We start from the raw sequence: 26,014 nt of genomic DNA, 5'->3' as shown, positions 1-26,014 counted from the left end.
AGGTGGATGCAGGGAAAGAGCCAGCCCCACTGGACAGGTGGTATGTGATGCTCTGAGCACACTGGGAGGGGAAGAGCAGGCCCTGGCTATGAGGAGGGAGAGCCTGTTTGGGGGGGTTGGAGAGGTTTGAGGGTGCCTGGGGTGCACCTAGAAGGCTGGTTGTGTCCCTGCTTTCCCTCAGCTGGAGTGGAGACCACTTTTCATCTCCTGCAGAGGTGCCAGGCAGGCCAGGAGTGGGACTGTGGCTGCTTGTGGGTCTGTCTGTCTAACCCTCCACCAGGGCAAGGGAACACAAAACAAGGGTGTTGCCGAGATGTGAGCAGCATAAGGCAGGGAGATGCCAGGAGTGTGCTCATCCCCCAAAGAAGCCAGCTTCTGGCACTGCCATCCTTGGCCCTCCAGAAGCTCTCTCTCCTCAGGTCCCCCCACTGCCCCACATCACCATCCTCAGCATAAAGCCCACCTCTTGGAGCTGGCCTTCAAGGCTAGACGCCTGGCCACTTAGGCTGTTCTTCCTGAGCACACACTAGCTGGTGGTCTGCCAGGCAGGGGTCATTCATCCCAGCTGACAGATGAAGAGACCAAAGCTCAGAGAGGTTTGGTCACTTGCTTAGGGCTATATGTCTAGTGAGGGCCAGAGTTGGGTGGGTTTTCCTAACCCCAAAGCCAGTGTGCTCTCTGAGACCCTTTTGCACGTGGTTTCTGGAAACTCCAGCATCTCACTGTTGGTGCTCACCTCACCTGTTGCCTCAGCCTGTTCACCCCCTCTCACCTGGGGCTCAGTTTTCCTGCTCCTGCCTTGTGTGGCATTGATAATCCAGAGGAACTGGAGGTTTTGCCTATGAGTCCATCCTCTCTGCTGGTCCTGCTGTCTCAGCAAGTCCCTGGGGCTGCCTCCCCAGCTCAGGGCCTTCACTGTCTGGTCCAGTCCCCTGGTCAATCTTTTCCTCTTACATCCTACATCCTCCCTCTTGGCTGGGCCAGTGTCCTGAGAGTCGTGAGCATGACCCCCTGCTTCTGTGCATCCTGGCTAAGCCATTTCCTTCCACTTTCCACAGCCTACTTACCCTGGCCCTTCCAGGGCCATCCTCTGTCCCTGGCACCATGCAGTGGGAGTGTGCTGGCCTAAGCTTTCGGGGCAAGGTGCTGGGTGTTCCACTCCCGTGTTCTGTGCTCATTGGTCCTTTGGTCCGTGGTTGTGCAGGGGCACGCCTGATACGTACGCCAGTCCCTTTGTACATGTGTGCTGCATCATGCGTGTCATTCAGCCTGTGCCCCCCGGTGCCTTGTTTAGGGTGGAGGGGTCTCTACTTTCCTGCCTTCTTTACAGAGCTGAGAAGACTGCCTGGAAGAGACAGGTGCTGACAAACCAGGAGGAATACCCCATGGCGCACAGGGCTCCTGAGGCAGGGATGGTGCTGAGAAGTACTGGATGCTCAGTATGCATTTGCAGCCAGAGAGACAGTAGCTGCCGGCTCCGAGGGGCGCTCTGGGCCAGGCCATGCCCAGGAGCTGTTGCTCATGTCTTGTCTTCTCACACCTGCCCTGATGAAGACAGTGGATCTAGGGCTGCCGTCAGGAGCAGCCTGTGTTTGTCCACACGGGAGTGCAGGAAGGACAGGGTCGGGTACAGCGTGTGCCCCGGGCCCTCATCCTGGCCTTGGCTTTCTCTTTGCAGACTGAGGGCACTCGACTGCAGAAGGATCTCCGGACCTACCTGGCCTCAGTCAAGGGTGAGGGGCAGGCAGGGCAGACCTGGTCTGGGTAGTGGGCTTCATGGGACACTTAGGGGCCTTTGCCACATGAAGCTGATGGGGGCAGAGCTGGGATGGGGACCAGGGTTTGTGGTGGAGCGGTAAGTGCTGACAGTGGGGCCTTCGGAGGTGGGGGCAAGGGTGACCCTCCCTGTCCCTCCCCTGCCCCCACCCACGTCCCTCCCTGGCCCTGGCTGCAGCACGGCCCTTCTGCCCCACAGCCATGCACGAGGCCTCCAAGAAACTGAATGAATGTCTGCAGGAGGTGTACGAGCCCGACTGGCCTGGCAGGGATGAAGCAAACAAGATAGCTGAGGTGAGCGTGAGGCAGGTGACCTCGGTCCTTCCCAGAGGGCCCTCTGGTTTCAGCCTCAGACCCATTCCGCCCTGCCTTGCCCTCTGGGACAAGCCCTTCTGGTTTTCGGGCTTTCACATGCTGTGTGCCCTTGGGCAAGTCACCTCCCCTCCTGACCCTACCAGCCCTGGGCTTATCTGTCCCTTATACTTGCCCTGGGAGAGGCTAGAGGGCAGGAGTTACTACCCTCATTTTACAGCCAAGGGACCTGAGGTTCTGAGAAGCCTCTGGGCTGTGAACCCCAGGTCTCTGGGAGGAGAGAGCAGGGGACTTGGTGTGGCCCAGCTCCCCGGGGCCGTATACTCATGAGCTCTCACCTCCTTCAGAACAATGACCTCCTCTGGCTGGATTACCATCAGAAGCTGGTGGACCAGGCGCTGCTGACCATGGACACATACCTGGGCCAGTTCCCTGACATCAAGGTGAGAGGCACTCTTTGTAGATCTGTCCTGCTCCGGCCGGGTAGCCTGTGCAGGGGAGTTGAAGTGGGGATAGAAGGGTGGGGGGAAGGGGTCAGCCTTGGGCTGGCTCAGGCACTGAGGTGACTCTGCCCTGAAGGCTGGCATCTCCCTCACCTGGCAATTCATCCCTCTAGGGCTGATCCCTCTGAGGCCAGCCCACCAGCCCCTAGACCTGGGCCTTTCTGAGCTGAGGGCTTTGGGTCTCCGGACTTGGGGAAGAGACCCCATGGTGCATGTATGTCTGTGTGGCCACGTCACTGTGGAGTGACTATAGGTTGTATAAGGTATATTAAGGGGATGTAAGGCCTGAGCATGGGTGCCTGATAGGTGCCCTCCACTGCAGCCAGTGGGCCCCAGGTGCTTCAGACATGGAGGCAGAGGTATTGAGGCGAGGTGGTGACTGTTGTGCTGGACCTGACCCCCTGGGGGTTGGACTCCATGCTGGCCCCCGTGGCCACCCAATGCGGATGCCCCAGGCTCCTCGAGATGCCTTATGGGGAGTGGGCAAGGGAGGCCAATGGTGGTAGCCTACCAGTAGAGAAGCCTGGGGTCCAGGAGGGAGAGGCTTGTCACACACAGTACTGGCTGGTTTGTACTGGCAAAAATGGCTGAATATTAAAGACAGTGGTTTGATCTCTGTTTAAGAAAGGACCCCCTGAGGGCATGGGTCGCCTTGAAGGGGTGAGCTCTTTGCCCCCAGAAATGTTGGACGAAGTGTTTCAAGCATGCATTAGATGCACTTCTTGAGCCTGGGGTCGACTGCCCTGGGCCCTTTGGCTTCATCCAGCTCCCAGTGCCCACAGCCCAGTTTCTCTGAGCCCAGCCTGGGTCAGCATCCCAGCAACCCCCTCACCTCCGTCTGTCCTCAGTCACGCATTGCCAAGCGAGGGCGGAAGCTGGTGGACTATGACAGTGCCCGGCACCATTACGAGTCCCTTCAAACTGCCAAAAAGAAGGATGAAGCCAAAATTGCCAAGGTAAGGGCTGGAGGGCAGGGTTGGGGGAGAGCCTAAAGGGGGGTACCCAAGTCCCCTGGAGGGGCCTTCTTCTTGTGCTGTACTCACTGCACCCTTTTGCACTGTTGGTTATCACTGCTCCCCTGGGGCAGGAATCATCAACCCCACTTGCAGATGGGTTTACAGCTGGTGACTAGTCCCAGGTGGTAAGCGGGGTGAGGGATACTGCTGGGATCATGGCAGGTGAGGGAAAGGCCTCTGTGGGCACCTGGGTGAGGGTCCACTTCCTGCCTATTCTGTGGTGCTTGCCCTGGGCCCTGGGCCCTCCGCCCTGCTCTGAGGCCACTTTCCAGGATGAGAACAGGCCTGGCTTGGGTTTCACTGGAACGGCCCCACCCGACCTGGCGTGCTCTGAGTGGAATTCTGTCATGGGATCCGATGTGACCCTGTCTCCGCTGGAACAAGCCTCAGGGCACAGGGCTTGAGCTGGTCACGCTGTCCACAAGTGAGGGGCTGAGGGTGGCTCCCCTCTCCCCAGCCCACCCCGGGGCAGGACCAAGCTTGCTGAGCCCCTCTGCCCGTGCTAACGACTCTCACATTTTGCTTTGCAGTTGGAGTTCACCCCTTTCTCTGCCCCTTGCCCAGGGCTCCCTTTAATTCTTTTAGCCTCAAGGGGCCTTTACCTGCTGGGGGGCTGGCCCCCTGGAGGGGTGGCCAGCTTGTCTGTCATTGCATTTGAGACGTTTGGACTTGGTGTTTAATATCTGTGTCTTTGTTTCTCTCTCCCCATCTCCCTCCTGTTTTTCCACTCTCCTTTGCCTTGACCTCCCCTCCCCACCCCCAGCCTGTCTCGCTGCTTGAGAAAGCTGCCCCCCAGTGGTGCCAAGGCAAACTGCAAGCTCATCTCGTAGCTCAAACTAACCTGCTCCGAAATCAGGTGACACTGGCTTCTAACCTTGCACGTGCTCGCGCCTGCTGGTCTGTTGTCCTGTCCTTGGTGCTGGGCGCCTGTCTTGCACTGCCCAGGGCGGGGGAGGGCTTAGTCCCTTTCCTGGGTTGGGGGGCAGGGCCATTTACAAATGTCTCTGCTGAGAGAGCTCCTGCTTCAGATGAGACCTGAGGTCAAATGTGGGGGCTGAGAGAGGCTTGGGGCTCTGGTTAACCTGGGGAGGGCCCTGGGCTGTTGCTTCATGCCCGGGTCTCTGGTAGTCCTGAGACTCTATGAAATCCTAGCCTCTGGGAATGCGGGAAAGCCTCTGAGCCATTTGTCCTCTCTGAGGGCTCCTGTCCTGACATGTGTTCTCCTTCAAGCCTCATAGAAACTGTGAGGCTACCCAGAATTTACTGAAGAGACAGACCTGCCCAGAGATGCAAAATCCCCAGCTCACAGGGACCCCTGGGACCTGTGGGCCCTCACGGTGCTCCTGGACAGGGAGCCCCGGCAAGGCTCTTCAAGTGTGGCTGGGATGCTGAGACCTGGGGCCTAAAGGGTCTGCTCTTTGGGAGTTTCATGAAGGGCAAACTAGGCACCAGAGTGGTTCTGGAGGGCTTCTCGGAGGAGGCTCTTTGTACAAAACTCCTGACTGATCCTGTTTTCCTGGCAATACTTCACTCTTCTCAGCCCTCCGCCCTCGGGACGGGCTGGGTTCTGGGTGAGCACAGTGTGGCTGGGGACCGCTAGATACACTCTGGGAGAGGTGGCCTTACGGTTTTCTCTCCAGTGAAACTGACAGGACTCCAGAACCCCTCATGGTCCTGAGGTGGGGGCAGGCGATGGAGCCCTGACCCACAAGGTTGGGTTTCTCTTTGGGCAGCTGCCCGATTTTTTCTGGGCCAACTCCTCATTTCATCATCTTCAACCCACGTATGTTGAATGCCTGTGATGTGGAGAGCTCAGGGCTCAGCATGGGCTCATGGCCCAATTTCTTACCTGACTTGCTGCCTGATTTATTGTAGGCCAAAGTTATGGGGCTGACTTTGGAGTCGGTGACAGCCCCACCGTGAGGCCGGGGTGACCCTGGATCTCCCAAGTCTGGGGGAGATGGTCTGTGGGAGGTGGGGAGGAGCTAGAGGCTGGAGCACCAGCCCTGCCTGTAGAGTTCAGGACTTCTGGTTGGAGGGGGATGGGGCCACTGACCCAGAGCCAGGGTTTCTGCATAATTTTCCCTGAAGTGGGTTTGGCAGGAGACCAGGTGAAATTTTTTGTTGCCCCTGAGAGACTGTGGGGCTTGGGGGTAGTGCCCATGGCTGTTTTTGGGTTCCTGAGATGGGTGTGGGTGGGGGATCCTGCTGGTAGGGCCCCACACCCCTACCTCAGGGGAGCCACTAGGGAGGCTAAGGCACATGATCTCATTTTTGGTTGTTGGACTGCAGATGTTTGGCCTTTTGGCCAAATTGGCTTTCCCATTTGGATGCAGTTTTTATTTGAGTGTATCCTCTTTCTGCCCCCACCCTGCCTCATGCCTGGCTGGAAGCTGGAGAGCCTTCTGAGTTCCCCTGGCAGCTGGCTGGCTGTGAGCTGGGGCACTGGGGTCCTGGGACTGCCCTGCTGGCTGACTTGACTTTGGGGAGGGAGTGTGGCCTGGTGAAGCTGTGCTCTCTCAAGCTGACGAGCACCACATAGCCTGTGGGCTCGTTCTGAGCTGCTGTCTGCACCGGCCACAGTCCCCTCAAACCTGCCTGCAGGACCCTGGTGCCCTGCAGCCTGGTAAGTGGGACTGTTTTGGCCTGCTCTATGTGTCCATCAGCATCAAGCCGAGCCACTGGGGCTGCAAAGCCTGCCCAACGATGGACAGCTTTCCCCCTACTTCCTGCCACCCCAAGTGTTTCTGAAACAGCCAGAATATGAGGAATGGGACCCAAAGGGAATAACAGACACAGGCCCTGAGTTCCAGGAACACTAAAACAGAGCCACCCTGTTCTTTGCAGCATTGCTGGGCGTGTGACTAGGGCTTGGCCTACAGCAACGAGCTGCGTGTCATTGTCGCCATCATTGTCACGGATGTTCTTTGAGGAGTTAGGACCAACATCGTAGGGGTGGTGGCTGATGTTGAGCTGGTCTCTGGGGGCATGGGAGCTGGCGAGCATGGGCCTTGAGCCAGACCCTCGGCAGCTGGGTGTGTGACAGTGTCAGCACTCATGGTTAGACCTGTGGTAAGAGTCTCTCATTTTGTGGGTTGTATAGACTCACGTTAGTGGCCTCCACTCAGGTACTGGGATGCCCAGTGGGGTAAGGCAGGGAAGGCCTGCTGGATCTGATCCTCTCCAGGAGCTGCCCAAGGCATGCATGTTCAAACAGACATTTCTTTTCTTTCTTTTTCTTCCTACTCTACTTTTAATTTTTAAATTAGACTTTAGAAAGTTAGGAATGGAGCTTATGTTCATTCTAGCAAGTTCTGACAGCGTGAAGGTAATTGTGGTCAGGAGCGAGGTGGCCCCTCTTTCCTCCAGCCCTACCCCTACCACCGAGGCTGGGCTGGCAGAGGTACAGGCTCACTGGGGCTGACCTGGTGCCTGAAGCTGGATAGGACAGCTGGGTGGGCTGGGGAAATCATGTGCTTTGTGGCAGTTTGGTGTTCTGGCCAATTGGCGGCTTTTGCCAGAAGGCCTGAGAATGTAAGGATGCTGGTGGGAAGTGTTCTCCGGGGAGGGGCCTGCCACGTTCCTGGGTTGTGACTCAGACCCTGAATCCAAGTAACCCCCCTGAGTCACTGTTTCCAGCAGCGCCCTCCAAATGAGCTAGTAGAGCCCCTTCTCTGCCCAGGGTCTGTGACTCACCCCTACCCTTGCCTCGGGCGCAGCCTGCTGCCCTGTTCCCTATGGTCTTCTGTTGTGGGATGGGGCCTTAGCACCACCTGCTGGTGGGTGTGAGCAGGCCCGGAAGGCGCTGGGCCTGCCACCTGGCTCCTGGGTAGGGTGAGGGCTTCGGGGGTGAGCACAGGCATCCTGCCCAGCAGCCTAGCGCCCCCCTCCCCTGTCCCTACCCTCTCCCCCGTCTTTCCCCTGTCTTTCCTGGATGTGCCTGAGCTGCTGCCTCTGGCCTCCGGCTGGTGGGGACAGGTCACCGAGGAGAGAGGTGTAGGCATAGGAAATACTGCTGCCATGTCCTACAAAGAGGTGGCTGAGGCTGAGTAGGACCCACTTTGAGAAAGGGATATCAAGCAGGGACAGCAAGGGCAAGGCTGAGGGAGCTGGGCAGCAGGCTGATGCTTAGCCTGAGAGGGGTTCTCATGTAAGTGGGCAGAGCCCTGCTGGGTCTGGGGTCTGCATCTGTCTCCTTCCTGGGCCCCAGCTCCTGGGCCCCTTGTCTCGAGCCTTCTTGTTGTGCCCTGCTTACCCCTTATCTCCCTCCTGGCCTACCTGGGTCTGATAGGGGGGTTCTCCCTCCAGCCATGGCTGCTCTGCTTTCCCCTTCCTGGAGCAGACCCTACAGACCTGGCTGCAGGTGCCAAGAAGCTGCATGGGGAAGGCCCCCTGAGTGTCCTCATCTGGTTCACCCCCATCTTGCCCAGAGCCCTGGTCCCAGTGCACTGGGTGGGAGGTTAGGGGGAGCAGGTCTTGGGGGGTGGGCTTGGCCTGGCCTGGGCTGGCTGGGACAGAGGCCCAGCAGAGGAGAATGACCAGTCCCACCCTTTAGGCAGAGGAGGAGCTCATCAAAGCCCAGAAAGTGTTTGAGGAGATGAATGTGGATCTGCAGGAAGAGCTGCCATCCCTGTGGAACAGGTGAGTGGGACTGAGCCTTAGCCTCCCTCCCGAGGCTGCCCGAGGTGTCTACGGTTTGTGTCTCTGGGGAGGGTTGGAGGGGTATCAGTGCGTGTGTGGCTCTCCTGGGCCATCTGCACTGATCTGTGTGTTCACTTTGCCCCTTCCCTTCCCTCCCTCCCTCCTTCAGCCGTGTAGGTTTCTATGTGAACACGTTTCAGAGCATTGCGGGCCTGGAGGAAAACTTCCACAAGGAGATGAGTAAGGTAGGTCCTGGTGACCCCTGGGGGCCTCAGGCCTTGGGCCGTGCTCTGCTGCCAAGGGTCGGGGCAGAGGCATGCAACGGGCCGGCCAAGCTCCCTCTTTCCGCTTGGGGTTTGGTACACGCGAGTGACCACAGTGCCGCCTCTGGGCCCTGGGGAGGCGCCACCTTGCCCTGCCCTCCAGGAACTCTCCATTCTAGAGTGTCTAGCCTCAGTGGGAGTGCTGGGGGGGCTGTGAGCAGGACCCATAGGCCCGGCCCCTGCCCCCTTTCTGTCCCCAGTTCAGTCCTCCTGCCTGGACAGAGCCGGGCCCTCTGGAGCTGTCAATGTTGGCCCAGGGAGCTCCGGGTCAGACACCCGTGGCACCCTTTCCCAGTTCGTAGGCAAATAATCAATAAAATACTGGAATTTTCTCAATTTTTCTCTCATGTTTCTTAAGACATTAAAATATGTCTACTTTATCTGCCAGAATCTGGTATAAGAAGGGGTCTGATTAGCTCAAATTCCTATGTTGTGTTATTTTAATTTTAACTTAACTGGTAGTTAAACTTGCAAAGCAGAGTTGGAGAAACTCCTCTGTCTCTTGGCCCCAGAGGAACAAAGTGATGGTAGTGGATTCCAGGCCCAGGGCGGGAGGAGGAAAAGCAGCTTGGGGCCTCCCCTGAGTCACCACCCTGACTATGGTTTCCTGCCTTTTGGGTCTTCCCTTTCTTTTCCTTCCTCCCTTTAAAGATTTGAGACAACTTAATGAAAAATTAAAAAAAAAAATCCAAACAAACAGAAAGAGGTGTTCAGGGGGAAGGAAACATTTATGTAAAGTAGGAAGAAAATTCAGTTCTGAGCTTCCTGGTGGCCAAGGCAAAAGAGGGAAATTTTCTCAGTAATGAGAATGTCCTATGTACATGAGATAAACCTCTTGTCTTGCCTTGGTGCTTTTGGTGAAATCTCTGGCAGTCGTAATGTGGCCTGAAAACATCTTGGCAAAATGCCCTTAACAATTAGAATCAACAGTTAGTTTGCAGAAACAATTAAAAAAATTTAAAAACAGTATAAGCTGTGTGAGGCATTTTAGGAAATTTCTACAAATAGAAAGAAGGGAAAAGATAGTCCTCCGAAACAATAACGATTAGCAATGTAGCCCATTTCCTCCATCTTTCCCCTTTGTTTTTCTGGGTTTGGTGTGCGGTTCCCAGTTCCCACTCATGTGGTAAGGAAAGCTTATTCCTGGTAGGGGACAGGGGTGCAAGGAAGGGGCTAGGGGCTGGGGAGAAGCAGGGATGTTACTGGGGAGAGTGGGGCTGTTTGGTGGCCCCAGAGGCACTCTCCACCTACTTGCCAATTGTCCTGCAGCTCAACCAGAACCTCAACGATGTGCTGGTCAGCCTGGAGAAGCAGCACGGGAGCAACACCTTCACAGTCAAGGCCCAGCCCAGGTGTGTGACGCCCACTGCCCTCTGGCTGTAGGTGGCTGGGGGGAGGTGTGGTCTGGGGCAGGGTCCCTGGGTCCCACATTCCTGCCAGGCCAGGGCGAGGCTCCCATGCCCCGCCGCTGCTGGGGGTTTGGCCTCTCTGTGCTCGGGGGAACAGGGTAGGGCACCCCAGTTTCCTCTGGTGTGTCCCATCAGGGAAGGAGCACTCCTGGGCCGTCTGCCTATGACCTGAGCCTGGGCCTGGCTCCCCCACCAGGGGAGCTGGAGCAGCCGGGGCCCAGGAACTAAATGATTCAGTGCTAGTGGCAGAGCCACCTGGGAGGTGAGCCTTCCTCCTGGAGAAGGGAGGTGGTGCTACCTTTCCCCTCTCCTGCTCCTGGGAAAGCCTAAGTCCCTGGAAGGTGGCATTCTGCACACCCACGAAAGCATCCTGGTTCTTGTCTTTGGCCTGGCCTGGCCTCGCCTGGCCTGGCCTGGCAGGGCCCCTCCAGCTGCAGGGAGATTACTGCTTCCTGAGGGGAAACCGTGAGGGAGGGGGACGTGCCTTGCCCTCTGGCTGTGGCTCAGGGGAAACAATAGCGAGTCTGGGATCTCCCTTCCTTCCTGGCTTGCACACACCTGTGGCAGCACACTGTGGAGAGCATGGACGGCCCTAACTTCCCTCTGTAAAACTGCTGAGTGTATCTGTGCCCCGGGGCAACTGGGGAGTCACCTAGGACTGATAAGGTATTCAGTGAATGTTGCTGCTCCTCTTCTCCCCGAAAATAAGACTGAATATGTGTGGCTGAGAGAAAGGGGCCCACAGGGGGCAGGTGGGGGTGGGGAATAAAGGCCCCACACCAACCAGCTGCCCCGCACTGCTCCCTCCTGGCAGTGTGGGCCCCCAGAGCCCCTGTGTGCCGAGCCACAGGCAGGGTGGGTGGCCGGCAGTCTTCCCAGCTCATCAGGCCCAGTTTCAGGCCTGCTCCTTTTGCTCATTTTTTCAGCTCCATCCCAGGGCCGAGGCCAGTGGGGTCCTCAGGACTGGGCGATGGGGCTCTGAGGGCAAGGTCAGGCCCTCTGCATGGCCTTTGAGTATTAGGGGAGGCTTTGCCCTCTGGCACTCCTCGGAGCAGAGGGGCTGCTGATGAGGGAAGGGAACAGGCCAGCCTCAAATCAGATCTGATTCATGCCCAAAATGAAGGCCTCCGCGTCCCGTCCGTTCCCACAGAAAGAAAACTAAACTGCTCTCCCGGCTGCTCAGAAAGAAGAACAGGTACCAGCACCGAGTGCTGCCTTGTGGGGGTGTCTGAGGCCAGCACCCTGGCCGGCCGGCCCCCGTGCATGCGCCTAGCGCCCTGCTCTGAGGATACCACTAACCCCTAACCCGTCTTCCCGTGTGTGATGCTGCGGGTAGGGATGCTGGTGGGAGGGGGCTGGCAGGGCGGCGGGGCTGCTCTGTGTCCTGTGTGTGTTGTGGGGGGCAGAGGGCTCAGGGGAATGAGGGGGGCAGATGGCCTGAGCTCAGCTGAGTGTATTCCTCTCTGTGCCGCAGCATGTCCTCCTGGCCGTGGCCCAGACCAGGAGGCTAACAGAGGGAATGTAGCCAGAAAGGAGGCCTGGCCAGGCTCAGGGGAAGGGCTCTGGTAGCACAGTGCTGGTTTTTAAAAATTGTGTGTATGTGTTTATACTATGTTTCTATATATGCTTTAAGGAGGCAAATACATTCCCGTGAAACACAAATTCACTGGAGATGAGGAGGGACCACAATGTCCCTCATACGCCTGTTGCCTGTCCCATCATCTAAACGCCCACCCCCCCCCCCCCCCCCCCCCCCCCCGGGTGATGTGGTCGCTAGCTTCTTTGTAGCCTTCCAGAGCTGCCCTGTCTGACATTCGCCTCAGGGGGCTGGTGAGCACTTGAAATGTGGCCTGAGTGTGACTCAGTGTGTGTGACTGAGCAGCTGAACTTTTAATTTCACTTAATTTAAATATAAATTCAAACAGCTGCCTGTGGCCAGTGGCTAGTCTTCGTCAGGGCCGTTCTAGAGTTTCCTGATGCAAGGACAAATACATAAACATGTATTTCCTGCCCCCTCGCACCCAAGTGGCTGGTTATGCACACTGTTTGCCCTTGTTCTCTATTCTATACTGAACCATTTGGCTGGGAGACCTCCCCTCTTCATCCCCAGCAGCCACTCTCCCTGTGGCCTCTGATTGGCTTTTTTTGTCTTCCCCCAAAAGGTCTGTGGGAGCAAAGGTGTAGAGCTGGTGACTGCGGTGTGGATGGGGAGTGGGGACCCTGGGAACGGGGCAGTGGTTGGTGTCTTGGTGTGAGTGGGTGGACAGGCAGGGAGGCCGGCCGAGGCATTTGGGGGCTGGCTGAGGAGTGGGGCCCAGCCTGGGCACAGGGGCTGCTGCGTGACGTGACGTGTGGGATGAGACTCATTTGCCTCTAGGATGTTTGGCTTTCTTGTGTTGTGGAGCTGGGCTCCCTGGTAGAGCCTGGCAGCGGCCTGTGGGGTGGCTTCCCTGGGGATCAAAGACCTCCAGCTTGGAGTTCTGCCTGGGGGTGTCACTGTCTCCAAGGCAGGCCCTGTGCCCACGCCCCTTCTTTTCCCCGCATTCTGATACACATGCATGTGCATTTCTCACATGCAAGAGCGGGGACATCCACTCATGCACACACGGACATCACATTTTCGCAGCAAACCTATGTGGACACACACACACCCCCTCCTTTCCACACATTGATGGACGCACGCTTATACACACATGGACGCACATTTTCACACAGGGATTCCTGGGGCACACATTCCATCCCATGCACACCTGTGAGTTCGTACATTCCCTCTTGTAAGCGGTGACCTCCCTCCATCGGGCTTCCTCTCTGGTCTTACCTCCACAGTGACAACGCCCCTGCAAAAGGGAACAAGAGCCCTTCGCCTCCGCCAGATGGCTCCCCTGCTGCCACCCCAGAGATCAGAGTCAACCACGAGCCTGAGCCGCCTAGCTCGGCCACAGCCGGGGCCTCCCTCCCCAAGTCCCCATCTCAGGTAGGCACTATGTCCGCTCCCCGCCCTCCTCTTCCTCCTGCATTGCCTGTGTCCCCCTGCTTCCCAGTCTTCTGTCCCCAACTCCGGCCTGGGTTCCCCTCAGTGACCCTGCCTTCTCTCAGGGGCACCTGTGACTGTGTCTCTCCCTCTGCCCCCGCAGCACCCTCTCCTTCCCTTTCTCCCTGGCCCTTGGGACTGTTGACTTCCTCCATCTTCCTTTCCTTTTGGTTCAGGCTCCGGGGCCCTCAGCCCGGGGGCATCCAGACCTGCGGAGGTGGCTGCTTTGCCTCCTCCTCGTCGTCTCCTTTGGCGTGGGGCCATGCAGGACCTTTCCAGGGTCAGCAAGGGAAAGGGCGCAGTGAGGGGAGTATGAAGTAGCCAAGGGGACAGGCCCTGAGCTTCCGGAAGCCCCCCGGAGCCCGGCCCGCAGCCCCGCCGGCTCCTCCAGGTTTCTGCCACGTCCCTGGGAGCCGGCCTGCAGCTCTGTCTGAGCTGTCAGCCTTCCCCCGGCCTTCAGTTCCTGGCAGCAGCCCTCTTGGTGGTGGGCCGTCGCCCGTCCCGCAGCTGATTCGGATAACGATGTTAAGAGTGTGAAGGGAGCCCACACTTGAACAGCACTTGCTCCGGGCTGACACCGTGCTAGCATTTTCTACATTGTCATACATTAACTCCTCACAACCACGCTGGGAGGTGGATGCCCACCCCACCTCGACATCTGAGGAAACCCAGGCTTGGGGGGTTTCCTGACCTGCCTGAGGCCCCTCAGGTGGGCAGGCGTGTGGCCACCTGGCCCGGGCCCCCCGCCTGGCACTGGCTCCGGCTCTGCGCTGGCCTCCACAGGTGCCAGGCGAGCCAGAGTTCCTCCAGCGGGAGGTGCAGGGAGGGTCCCGGGAGGGCAGAGAGCCCAGGCTGGGAGGGAGGCTGTTTCTCAGCTATGGCTTCTCTCTGCAGTGTCTCGCCCAGCTGGGGGTCAGCCCAGACCTTCTGCAGCGGCCCCTGGGCGGCTGGCGTGCTCTCCCTTTTCCTCCTCTTCTTTTCTGTCCCCTCTCTGTCTTTCTCTTTTCACTTCTCCCCCTTCTGTCCCCTCCCCTCATCCTCTCTCTCTCTGCACAGCATTTCTGGGCCTCCTGCCTCAGTCTCCCTCTGGGGGTGGTCCTGTGGTCCTGGTGCCTGTGCCTTGGGCAGCAGTGATTCCTCTTGCTTCATCTTCTTCAGTTCCCTGGGTGCGGCCACAGCCCGGGGTGTGACTAACCGTGGCTTTGTCTCTGTCTGTCTGTCTGCCCCGCCCCCCATGCTCCGCTGGGCCTCCCTGTGCGGCCCCTCACCCGCCGACCCACAGCTCCGGAAAGGGCCACCAGTCCCTCCGCCTCCCAAACACACCCCGTCCAAGGAGGTCAAGCAGGAGCAGATCCTCAGCCTGTTTGATGACACGTTTGTCCCTGAGATCAGCGTGACCACCCCCTCCCAGGTCAGCCGCGGCCACCGCGGCCCAGCTCTCTCTTGCTCTCTTGGGGTGTGCATGGCCTTCTTCCTTCATCCCATGCTCTGCGCCTCTGCCTCAAGAGCCAGAATCTGGCCCCAGAGGTTGGCCCAGAGCCTCCTCCCCCTTGCTCATTCATCCATCTCTCCATCCATCCTCCCTCATCCATCTCTGAGTATGTACCTGTGGCCAGACGCAGGGACACGGGTGGGTGGTTGTCGTGGAGTCGGTCAGCTTAGTAGTGGCCTCATACCTCCACTGATGCGATGGCCGAAGGGGAGAGTGGGAAGTGGGGGGGAGGACTCGCGCCAGTCAGGGAAGGCTTCCTGGAGCAGGTGACATTTGCCAGGTGGCTGCAAGCAGACACTTCGCTTTAGCCAGAGATAGCAGCATGTGTATAGGCCAGGAGGGGTGACTTCTGGGAGTTCAGTGTGTCTGCAGAGTGCTGCAGTGGGGCAGTAAGAGGAGGCAGTGGGAACATAGTTGGGAAGACCCTGGAATGTCCGGCCAAGGCATCTAGACTTGAGCTCCCAGAGCTGCTGACTGGCTTTGGCGCTGGGACAGTGCTTGGGTCACAGAGCAGGGCTGCTGCTTGTTAGTGCCCCAAGAAGCTATGTCATCCCTGCCCATAGATGGGCAGAAGGAGGGCTGAGCAGGAAGGTCCCTGTGGTGGCACGGGAGTGGGCTGCACACTGTCAGATCAGCTCACAGAGGCCACACTGTGCTCACCCCTCCAAGCCACGTCTCCAGGCCTTGCAGCCAGGGTCCTTCCCACTAGGGGCCTCACTTGTGGTGCAGGCTGGCTCATCCCAGCCTGTGGCACCCCCTGCTCTGGAGCACTGCCGTAGAGTTGCTCTGCCCAGGACCTCTGGGCTCTGCCCCTTGAAGGCTCCTTTGCCTGAGCTCAGAGGCCTGGAGGGGAGGGGCAGGGCCAGAGGGTCTAAGTGCAGAGGGAGAGGCAGTTGGGACCTGAGGACAGCAGTCTCTGCTAAGAGGGGCCTGGGGCGAGTAGGCCTCAAGCCCCAGCAGGAAGACTCCAAGTTAGAACTAGGAAATTTCACTACAGGGTGGCTGGTGGGCCCTGGGAGGCAGGGGAGCTCCTCTCTGTAGAAGGTGGCCAAGGCTGGTCCAGGGGTGCTCCTGAGTGGTGAGGAAACCCAGTGGCACAACGTCTGGGGCGGCGTGCTGCTGGAACGCTCTCCAGCTGGAGTATGTCTCCACCCTGGCGGTGCACATGAGGGAGACAGGGGGACGCAGAGCGCTAGTAAACACTAAGTAGGGAATGGTGCCAGCCACTGACCGACGCGGCCTTGTTGGGTTTCAACTATGCTCCGGGAGGGGTTCTTGCCCCATTTAACAGGTGAGAAACCCACAGGTCTGTCCTGCAGCCAGACTGCCTGCACCGAGCGTGTCGGCCTCTCCGTGCTTATGCTTGCTGCATGCCTGCCTTGCCACCCCGTCTGCCCACTCCAGGGGGCCAGGTCTCTGCCCCGAGGGTGGGAAGCATCCACTGTGGGTGCTGTTGCCCGGGGCTGGGGTGGGCTGTCCGTGATGCCGTGCTAACAGGGCTGCTCTTCAGGGCTCAGGTGAGTAGCCTGTGTCCCTGCACCAAAGGACAGTTCTGATCCTGCATAGTGGGGAGGCTGGCTGGCTGGGCGGCAGGGCGGGAGGACGTGGTCTGCCCTTTGGCCGGGTGGTGCTGTCCCCTTGGAGCATGAGAGGGCAGCTGTCAGGGCTTGATGGACTTCTGACGAGGGGCTGGTGTTTGGGGCTACTGGCGGAGGGAACTGCTGCGGCCAGCCAGTGGGAGGGCACCTAAAAGCCATGCACTCATGGAATCTTGAGCACTCCCTCGCTCAGAGAGGGCAGGGTTATGGGGACAGAGCAGTGACCACCCCTCTCCCTGCCCCGGCCCCGTCCCTGGCTCATTAGACAGGGACCAACCTAAGGAAAGTTAGTGGCTGGGGGTGAGCCTAGGGCAGGGTTTTGGGGGTGGGGAAGTGAGACCACTTGGCCTGGGCCCTCTGAGGTCTGTGGCTTGGCCCAGACTGGATGCCTAGTCCTCCAAGCGGTGGGACAGCTGGTGCCTTGTGTTCTCAGAACTGAGAGTCTTGGGTCTCTCCTGCTGGGCCATAGCTCAGCTGTAAAGGCCTTCCTGGGGAGACCGTCTCCCCGGGACCCAAACCTTGGGTCCTTCTTGCTAGAAGACCTCAGGTGGACACAGGTGGGGAGGGTGCTCCTGTCAGCCCTGGGTGCAATCAAGAGCGAATAGACATGGGAAGCTGGGCTGGCCTGGGCTGTTGGGGCTATGGCCCTCCTAGCACCGCATGAAGTGGGGCAGGAGGACCCAGGGCCAAGCCAGGGCCCTTTTCTCTCGGGCAAAGTGCTCCCTGGCCCCCAAAGGGAAACCCTGTGTATGAGCTGGAGGTGCCACTGAGCAGGCCCTGCCTCCTCAGAGGACAGTGTGTCCTCTGAGCGCTGGTGCTGACCCAGCCCATCCTCCTCAAGAGCAGCTCTGCCTTAATCATCCTGCCCAGCTTACCATGGGGCTGGCTTCTCACAGTGTGAACACAGTCTCCTGGGGCCATGCCTGTTACAAGCATATTCCTGGGCTGCACTCAGGCCCACTGAATGGGAGTCTCGGGGTGGCTGGGGGTAGCACCTGCAGGTTGAGCACAGGTGCCCCCAGTGTTGGGGAACCCGCACTTAAGATTGGGCTCCTAGGCAGTGTGCACTGGGTCAGCCCTGTCCTCACTCTGTGGGGCTGGCTGGTGGATGGGTGTCGCCACAGGTGACCTGTCTGTCTGGGGCAGCGAAGGGAGGCCAGTGTCTGTCCTAGGGGCCCTCTCAGTTAGAGGGAGTGTGTGTGGTCTTGTCCAGCCCGGGGTGGTGGACTGTACTGCTTCTGGGGGAGGGCGGTTGGGGACGCTGGGAGAGCCCGTGGGCGCGGGGGGCAGAGAGGAGGAGCAGACCCTGGGAGACGGTCTCAGCCTGTAGGATGGAGACTGACGGCAGAGCCGGGGGTGGTTTTGGGCTGGTGGCTGTTGCCCGGTGGGTCTGTTGCTGGTGTCTGAGGTGGGTGGCGGGTGCTGTCTTTGTGTGTGAAGAGCTTATGCCAGGGTTGCGCACAGGCAGTGCTCCTTTGTGTGTGAGGCAGATGTGTCCGTGAGCATGTGCGCCTGCCGTGGGCACCCTGTGGAATTCTCCCAGCCTGTTACTAACTGCCATCCTCCTCTGCCACGCTGCCAAGTTCGAGGCCCCGGGGCCTTTCTCGGAGCAGGCCAGTCTGCTGGACCTGGACTTTGACCCCCTCCAGCCTGTGGCGAGCCCTGTGAAGGCGCCCACGCCCTCTGGTCAGGTTGGTCTGAGTCCACCAGCACCTGTGGGCCCATGGGTCTCTGGGGCACCGGGTCTGGCCATGTGTGCCCATCTGAGCCAGGCCTTTGGGGTCTAGGGTCAACAGGCTCTCCTCCCACTCACTGCCCTTCCCCTGGCCCCCAGCTCTTGTCACCTCCTCTAGCCCTTAACATGAGGACGGGAAGGGCAGACACAGGTCAGGGGGAAGACCCTCAAAAGGAGGGTCAGATAAACACTCACTTGGTAACTTATGGCCCCTGTTAGCATCCTGCCCGTCTCCTGGCAGCAGCTCCGTGTCTGGGCACTGCCTGGCCTGGGGTCTCAGCCCCCTGGCAGGTGTCCAGGACTTGGCTCTCTGGAGACCTTGGAGCCTGGCTCCGTGCTGCCCTGTGCCTGCTGGACCTGGGGTGGGGGGTCACTGGGGACTGCTTGCCCACCCCCCATCACTAACCTCTGTACTAACTCTGTCCTTCTCCCTCTCTGCTGCGCTTAGTCAATTCCATGGGACCTCTGGGAGGTAAGCCGTGTTTGCTCTGTGCCCACCCCCGGGGGGAGCTGCTCCTCCGTGTGCGCCCGGCCCACCCTGCCCGGTCCTGCACCTAGCCCGTTCACAGGTGCATGCACGGGCATGCAGGGGCCGGTGCTCGTGCGCACAGGGAGCCGGCCATCACTGCTTGTTTCCAGCTGCCCCACTGCTTCCCGTCGGCCAGACCCCGTGGGGAAGGGGCTCCTCAGTTTAGCCAGAGAAGAGGGTCCTCTGTGGTTCGGCTTAGTAGTCAGGGTCTGTGAGTGGTCGCCTGGGATGGATGTGGTGTCCTCATGCTGGGCTGAAGCCCACGAGGGGGGCCTTGGGGTGGCGGGTCTTTGTCCTTGAGGACTTGTCTGTCTGTGGGTGCCCTACAGGGCAACGGCATCAGGGAGCTGTTGGGACAGGGGAGAGAAGGAGGGTGGCTTGAGACGCAGGAGAAGCAGGGTGAGGCCAGGTGTCCTTATGTGAGCTGTCCTGCTAGGCCGGTGTCATCCTCACTGGGTGGCTCGGGCATGAGGCTCGGGGGGGCATGGGACTTCATCAGTAACCAGGATGCAGCTTCTGCAGGAGCAGGAGCAGCTGGTGTGGGAGTGCTGGTAGTATATTCTCCAGGAGCTCGAAGGCTCCGGATAGTGTTGCTCTGGAGGAGGCCGGAGAGAGCCTGGTGCGGGCAGCCATCCTGATGAGTGGATTTGTGTGGGTGCTGAGCTGCGTGCGGCTCATTTGCACCTGCTCATCCCGTTGGCAGTGCTAGGAGCAAGGAGGTGGGAGTGGTTTTCCCTTTAGGGGTTCCATGTCTGCCCCCGTTGGGCCAGGCTGCCTGCCGCAGGTACCCAGTCTCCCTTCTGCCAACACTGGGCTGCTCACGACTCTCTTCTCTTGTCTCGTGCCCTTGCCCAACACCTTCTCCTCCCTGGTCTCCCACCCCTCCTGACCTGTTCTCCCTGGTGGCCCGTCACTAGCCCACAGAGAGTCCAGCTGGCAGCCTGCCTTCCAGGGAGCCCAGCACTGCCGAGGGCACCTTTGCTGTGGCCTGGCCCAGCCAGACGGCTGAGCCGGGGCCTGCCCAAGTAAGTGTCCACCTGCTAGCCCCCACCTGTCCCCAGTCTCTGGGGGTGTAGCTGCGAGGAAGAGCCTGGAGGAGGGGGCACAGGATGGACAAGGCCGCTGTGGGCCTGAGGGTGAGGCCAGGGCCATGAGCCAAAGAGGGCCCAGGATGGGGCCTGTCACTCCTGTTTGCAGTGATTCAGGCCAGATGGGCCCTTCTCCTCCTCGCCAGCCCCAGCCTCCCAGCTCAGGCCTTCTGCAGAGGGAGGGAGGAGTGGTCAGAGCATCCACTGATTTATAGCAGGCACTTTCCAGGATTTTCTCATTTAATTTTCACCCTAACCTAGACATTTCCTCCTTTTACAGATGAGGAAGTGGGGGCTAGGAAGCTTGAGTGATTGCTCCCAGAGCTCGGAAGTGGCTGAGTGTGAGTGTTGGCCCAGGTCAGCCTGACGGAGGCTGGGCAGTGTCCACTCTGCCTTGGCCGGGCCCCCACCATGGTGCCCAGCACGGTGCTGCCCCCTCCTCGGGGAGCCGGTGTCCAGAACCAGGCAAGGGCTGCTTGGCCTGTCCTGAGTTGTTTGGGCTGGGACAGGTGCTTGCTGCTGGCTCAGCCACCAGGCCAGTCAGGTGGGAAGAAGCTGAGGCTTGGCCAGGTCTTGGGGCATAGAGGGCAGGGCCTGTGAGGGAGGGTCTTGGTGGCATCCAGGGGCCTGTGCGGCCCATCACTTGGCATCTCTGTGCTGCCAGCACCTTCTCCAGCTGCTTCCCATGGCAGGGACCTGGCCTTTCCTCCAGGGGCTCCCTGTACCACACAGAGGCACTGGCGAGCTCTAGACACCACTTGGGGTGCTGCCCTCCATGGCCCCTTTCCTTGTCCTGGTTACAGCGTGTGTCCTGTGTCTGACCCCATGCCGGCATTTATGTTGCAGCCAGCGGAGGCCTCGGAGGTGGCGGGGGGGACCCACCCTGCGGCTGGAGCCCAAGAGCCCGGGGAGACAGCAGCAAGTGAAGCGGCCTCCGTAAGATGACAGGGACCAAGGCCCTGTCTTTGATTTCCTGCTGTCCACCTGCCCTCCCGCTCGTGGCTCCCCAGCCCCATGTCTTGCCTGTGCTCCTTGCTGTGTGCTGGTCCAGGTCACAGTTCCTGTCGAGGAACCCGGAGGCAGACCAGTCTGGCATCAGTCACAGAGACCCTCCCCTTCCCTTGCCCCTGTGGCCCCTGCCCTCCCGGGACCAGCTCCCCACGTGCTGACTGTGCTTCCTCCCCCCCCCGCCCCGCCCCCCAGAGCTCTCTCCCTGCGGTGGTGGTAGAGACCTTCTCAGCAACTGTGAACGGCACCGTGGAGGGTGGCAGCGGGGCGGGACGCTTGGACCTGCCCCCGGGTTTCATGTTCAAGGTAAGCCCAGGCCTGCTGACCCCACAGCCTCCATCTGACCCGACGGTGCCCTTTTACAGATGAGGACACTGGGAGGCTATGTGGGTGTGCCCAAAGTCCCCTGCCCCCACTACCCCTGCTACCCAGTCGGTGAGGTGGTGTCTTGAGCCCTGGTCCTGCTGCTTTTACGTGCTCCCGGTCACCATGTTTCCAGGGCACAGTGAAGCCACCGCAAGGCCTGGTGCACCGCGCTAGTTTGCAGGTGCGACCAAAGGCCTCGGAGGAAAGGGGTGTTGAGCTCTCGCCCAACCTCTGCAGGTACAGGCCCAGCACGACTACGTGGCCACTGACACGGACGAGCTGCAGCTGAAGGCTGGTGACGTGGTGCTGGTGATCCCCTTCCAGAACCCAGAAGAGCAGGTGAGGGCCCCGGCCGGCTGGGGCGGGAGTGGCCAGCAGGGGGCAGCAGAGACCGACCAGCTGCAGACCCACAGGCCCCGCACACAGCGGCTCACCCCTCCTCCTCCTCTTTCCTTTTCTCTTCGCCTGCTACTTATTTTCCCCTCCCTTCGCCTCTCCCCTACCTCTCTCCCTTCCCTTTGGCCCCTTCTCCCGTGCTGTCACATTTCCCTGGGTCTCTCTGCCTCCCCCTCCTGTCTCCGTGTCCCCTCTGTCCATCTCTTCTGACTGTCAGCTTTCCTTCTTCTTGCTTCCTCCCTCCTTGGCTCTGCCTTTCTCTCGGTTTTTTGCATCTAGGTGTCTTTCTCCCCTCCTCCTCCCCTACCCCGCAAGGTCTCCTTCCCTTCCTGGGACAGGATCCCTGAGCCACCTCTCACTGAGCCCTCCTGCCCGGCAGTGAGCTGGTGAGGTGCCCGCTCGGCAGCCCCACGATGGGCTGCCTCCTCCAGGCTGGTCTTGCCCCCTGCCCACAGGGGCAGTGTGTGGTTTCCTGCAGGACCCCTGAACAGCCCCAGCTTTGTCCCCAGCTGTTTCCCAGGCCAGATGCCTCCCAGACCCTTCGCCTGCTGTGGCTCCTCCTTGTTAGTCAATCTCAGAGTGAGCTCCCGGTGGAGACTGGGGCTGGCACAGAGCAGGGACTCCCTTCTAAATTCGGACAGGCTGCTTGCTTTGGGTCGCTGTGGCTTCTCAGCAGGAGCCTCACTGTGGGTGTTGAGTGAGCTGGGACTTGAGGGCAGCAGGTACTGACTGAGGCCACAAGGGCTGGGAGGTTTGAGTAACAAGGATTTCCTGGGCCCAGTGCTAAATCTGCCAATTCCCCTCAACCCCCGGGGTCTCCACTCATGTCCTCCCTGGGCCAGCTCTGGACTGGGTGGGATTTTAAGAAGCAGAATCCTGGCTCCCGGCCCACAGTGGGGGTCGTGTAGGTGGGTGGACATGGGTTAGAGGGGACATACATAGGCTCTGTGACAGACAGGCAATGACATAATGAAGACCTAGGGAGATCCCAGGCTTAGCATGGTCAGTGATGGCCTCCACCCTGGGCAGGGATGGATGGACCCTACAGGCCCAGGGATCAGGGTCTGGGGCTAGGGAACTTGTCAGGGCTTGGGTAGGTGGTCCCTGTGAGGGGTCAATATGAAAGCAAAGGCCAGGTTTGAGGTGGAGGGCTTGATGGGGTGGCCTTGAGTCACTTGAGAAACTTTCACTGGTTAATGCCCACCAGAAATTTCTGGTATTGTTGGTAGAAGTCTGGAAGGACAGCTGATGTGCTCTGTGGGTACCAGACAGTGGGAAACTCCTTGGCCTGGGATTAAGGGCGTTTAGACACATTCAGATCAGTGCAGTGGTCAGGCTGCCTTTCTAGAGAGAGGAGGACTCACCCAAATGCCAGAGTTAAAGCCACCTGGCTCCTAGCTTGGGCAGGGTTGGGTCTGGGGTAGCAGGGAATGCTGCCTGGAGGAGGCATTCTTTCAGGTGGGTATGATAGACTGGAGGAAATGATCAGGAAGAAGGAGGGGACATCCTCCCAGCAGATCTCCAGTGAGACCCATGCCCTGCAGGGTTTGAGTGCCCTCTGTCCCCAACCCCGTGTGACCTGGGTGCTCCGTTTCACTCTCAGGATGAAGGCTGGCTTATGGGCGTGAAGGAGAGTGACTGGAACCAGCACAAGGAGCTGGAGAAATGCCGGGGCGTCTTCCCTGAGAACTTCACTGAGCGGGTTCAGTGAGGGCAGCGGCTGGTGTGGCTCTCTGGGCGTGTGAAGAACACCTTTTCCCGAAAAATGTGTGTTTTTTTTTTTTTTTTTGATTTTGTTTTTAAACTTTTGAAAAGCAAAGGGAAATTGAGAGGAGAGACCTAAGCCAAGAGGTATTCTCCCAAAGATTAGGTTGTTTTCCAAAGAGCCTGTTTTCGGCAAGTCCAGTGGAATCACCAGTGTTCCTGAAGCTGCTGTGTCCCCTAGTTAGGTTCCTGGCCGCCCCCCCAACTGCGCCTGCATGTGTGCCTGGCCGCAGGGCGGGGCCTGGGGGCTGCTGAGCCACCACGCTCGCCTGAAGCTTCGGCCGAGCAGCCTGGGCAAGGGTCCTCTTTTTCCTGGCAGCTGCTGTGGGTGGGGTCGGGTCTCTCCAGAGACTTCAGGGCCCAGACATCAGCCCGGCCTGACCCTGCCCCGCAGACCGTCTGTGTGCTGTTTGAAAATAAATCTTAGTGTTCCAAACAAAATGAAACAAACTGACAAAGACACTCAGAAAACCTGTGTCCATTTGTTTGTCCTCGCTCCGTTTCTGTCTGCAATGTGATGACACTGTGATTATCAATGATTTTTTCCCGAGACAGTCCACCCCCCCCAAACCCTCTGCCAGGGCAAGTTTTGCTGGTCAAGAGGCTCCATTCTCGCAGTTCCCCCACCAGCTGCGGCGTGCGCACCACCTCCTTTTGAGTTCCTCCGTCCCCACTGACAGCTTCAGCCCCTGCCCCCTGGCCTTTTGACTGGTGGTTGGTGGGGTGCCGGTGATGGGGGCTGAGAGGCAGGCAGGGAAGGTGCTTGAAGAGCCAGCTAGGTGCCGCCCTAAGTGACATTATTTGATATGTGTGAGAATTCCGGGGTCAGGTGCCAGGACTCCATTTCCCAGATGAGGAAACTAAGGCCCAAGGAGGGTTGGTGGCTTGCTGGTGAGTAGTGGGACAGGGTTCTGAACCTGCACAGTTGGCCTCAGGTGCATGGGGGAAGGCCTGAGCCTGGTGCCAGGAAGGAAAAGCCCAGATGGCCCAGCTTCTCCCTCCTTATGCCGCCTGCCTCGCTTTCCAGCAAGAAGGTCCCCACTGCACGCAGCCTAGTTCTTCAGCTCCTCAGTGGGCTAGGCTGCTGTGAGCAAGCCTGTGACACATGCAGGGGTGGCCCTGGTTCAGAGCTGTGCTTGTGGGCCCAGGGACCAGCTGGACTTCCAAGTGGAAGGGACTTCTCTCTACATAACTCTGGATAGTGGTGAAAAGCCGGTGAAGGAGACGAACGTCAGAATCTCAGCTTTATTTTTGGGTAAAACCCCTGAGCTTTGCTTCAGGTGGCAGGATAGTCACTGCTGTGGCCCTGCCTTGTCTATGGCCGATACTGTTGGCCCTGCCTGCCGTGGTTTCCGTGAGCATGGGGAGGCACACGGAGCTCATTCCATTACCCCTGTTTCGGAAGCTTTAGCTTTTCATTTGTTCGTCCGCTCTTCCCACACTAACAGCTCATAGCTGCTGGAGCTGGGTGCAGTACCCCTGCCCAAGTGGGTAGGCAGTTGGCCTGAAGCCTGAGCTGGGCCGAGTGTCTGGGAGCTGGGACCTTGCCAGGTTTGTGTCTATCTGAGAGAGGCAAGCAGCACATACCTTGTCAGTGCTAATGGTCCCTCCCTCTCCTTGCCCAAGGGCACAGACTTTGCACAAACAGCGACCAGACTATTTCAGAAGGCCCCAGCCCATCTCTGGGAACTCCCCCTGGTCTCCTCTCCCTCCTGCCAGCTCCCAAGCCCTTCCATAGCGACTCAGACACTGGCCAGGTCTGGCTGGCTTCTTGTTCCTCATCCTTGGTTGGATTTGGAGACCACACTGGCATTGCTTCTTTTGGTCCCCCTGACCCTGACACCCGTGGTTCTGCCTCTGGGAATTTAAGTATTCACACTTCTAGTGTCACCCACTCCTAAACATCAGGTCTGAACTGGGACATTGTGACCAAACCTTGGGTTCATTTGCTCAGCAAGCCTTGGCTGGACATTCTTGGCATCTAAAGTAGGTGGGCACTTGGGCTAAAGTTCAGGCCTTCTGTGATGCTCTTGGGCACCCTCTTCCCTAGGTATTGGCTTCATCTTTGGACAGGGTTCCCAACAGTTTCAGGTGTGATGTTTGTGCACTGCACTGTACAGAAGAGACCTCCGCAGAGTGACACGAGTCTTCCTTCCCAGAAGCCCCTCAGCAAATCTTTGTCTCATTGGCCTGAGTCCGCAGGGCTGAGTCAGTTTCTGTGGCTGGGGGGGGGGCCTCTGATTGGCCCCAAAGTTACAAGGCCTTGAACTGGAGGTGGGGCTGGGTCAAATGGAGGAGGGTGGATACCTGAACGCAAATTTGGGCATGGCTTCCAAGGAGTTGGGGAATGGGTTCTAGGAGCTCAAACCAGTGAGTGTGCATTGCATTATGGTGTCTTCCAGAAGGGGCCATGAAACCAGGGAATGTGACTGGATGGAGATTACAAGTGGGTGTTTGTTTGTGTGTGTGTGTGTGTGTGTGTGTGTGTGTGTGTGTGTGTGTGAGTCTTGGGAAACCCTTACTTTACTCACCTCAAGAGGGTCAGCGTGTGACCAGGGAACACAACGCATGTGAGGCTGTTTCTCTGTGTTCCAGAAGGAATAGTCATCTGACCCCCTCACCCCAGAACTTGCCCCACCACAGGAAATGGTATAGACAGTGTGCTGTCTTCCTCAGCCTGTGTGGTTGAAGATACATCTGAGTCTGTACAGATCCAGTCTCCTGAGCATTCATTCACTTGCTCATTCATTTATTCAGCAACCATCTCCCACACAGTCCCTGAGATTACAGAGAAGATTCAGGTGTGGTTCCTCTCCCTGATGCACTCACAGTTTGGGGGAACGTGGGCAAGAAAGGACCACAATAGGGGTTATCGTGGTTGTGTGGTCAAGACTGCAGACAAAAAGGAGCTAGCACCTGGGCTTCACATGGGAGAAGGAGTCTCTGCCGAGCCTGTCGAGGTGACAGGCATCTCCAGGAGTTGATGCAGGGAGGCTCCATCCCACACAAGTGGAAGAGGAGGCAAGC

At 58.9% G+C, this 26,014-nt stretch overlaps 1 protein-coding gene across 15 annotated transcripts in view; it reads left to right on the top strand.

The window, feature by feature from the left end:
- Positions 1-23,458, top strand: part of BIN1 (bridging integrator 1) — a 55,613-nt gene extending 32,155 nt beyond the window's left edge. For 2 of the 15 annotated variants that reach the window (XM_025857746.2, XM_073885320.1), the window contains exons 3-19: positions 1,679-1,733; positions 1,976-2,070; positions 2,436-2,531; positions 3,440-3,547; positions 4,371-4,463; positions 8,163-8,248; positions 8,418-8,493; positions 9,841-9,923; positions 12,807-12,954; positions 14,294-14,422; positions 17,685-17,792; positions 18,285-18,308; positions 19,283-19,390; positions 20,300-20,389; positions 20,657-20,767; positions 21,065-21,166; positions 22,827-23,458. In XM_025857746.2, the coding sequence (XP_025713531.1) occupies positions 1,679-1,733; positions 1,976-2,070; positions 2,436-2,531; positions 3,440-3,547; positions 4,371-4,463; positions 8,163-8,248; positions 8,418-8,493; positions 9,841-9,923; positions 12,807-12,954; positions 14,294-14,422; positions 17,685-17,792; positions 18,285-18,308; positions 19,283-19,390; positions 20,300-20,389; positions 20,657-20,767; positions 21,065-21,166; positions 22,827-22,934 (1,620 nt within the window). In that variant the 3' untranslated portion in view covers positions 22,935-23,458. The remainder of the gene's footprint in view (positions 1-1,678; positions 1,734-1,975; positions 2,071-2,435; positions 2,532-3,439; positions 3,548-4,370; positions 4,464-8,162; positions 8,249-8,417; positions 8,494-9,840; positions 9,924-12,806; positions 12,955-14,293; positions 14,423-17,684; positions 17,793-18,284; positions 18,309-19,282; positions 19,391-20,299; positions 20,390-20,656; positions 20,768-21,064; positions 21,167-22,826) is intronic. The other 13 variants (XM_025857729.2, XM_025857739.2, XM_025857753.2 and 10 more) reach the window with 12 other exon arrangements.
- Positions 23,459-26,014: the final 2,556 nt, after the last annotated feature.

This window comes from Callorhinus ursinus, unplaced genomic scaffold (genome assembly GCF_003265705.2).
Source record: "Callorhinus ursinus isolate GAN/ISIS: 27379988/994484 unplaced genomic scaffold, GSC_fseal_2.0 scaffold2, whole genome shotgun sequence".
Taxonomy (NCBI): Eukaryota; Metazoa; Chordata; class Mammalia; order Carnivora; family Otariidae; genus Callorhinus; species Callorhinus ursinus.
The sequence above is the reverse complement of the archived record's forward strand: the minus strand, read 5'-3'. Positions and strand labels throughout refer to the sequence as shown.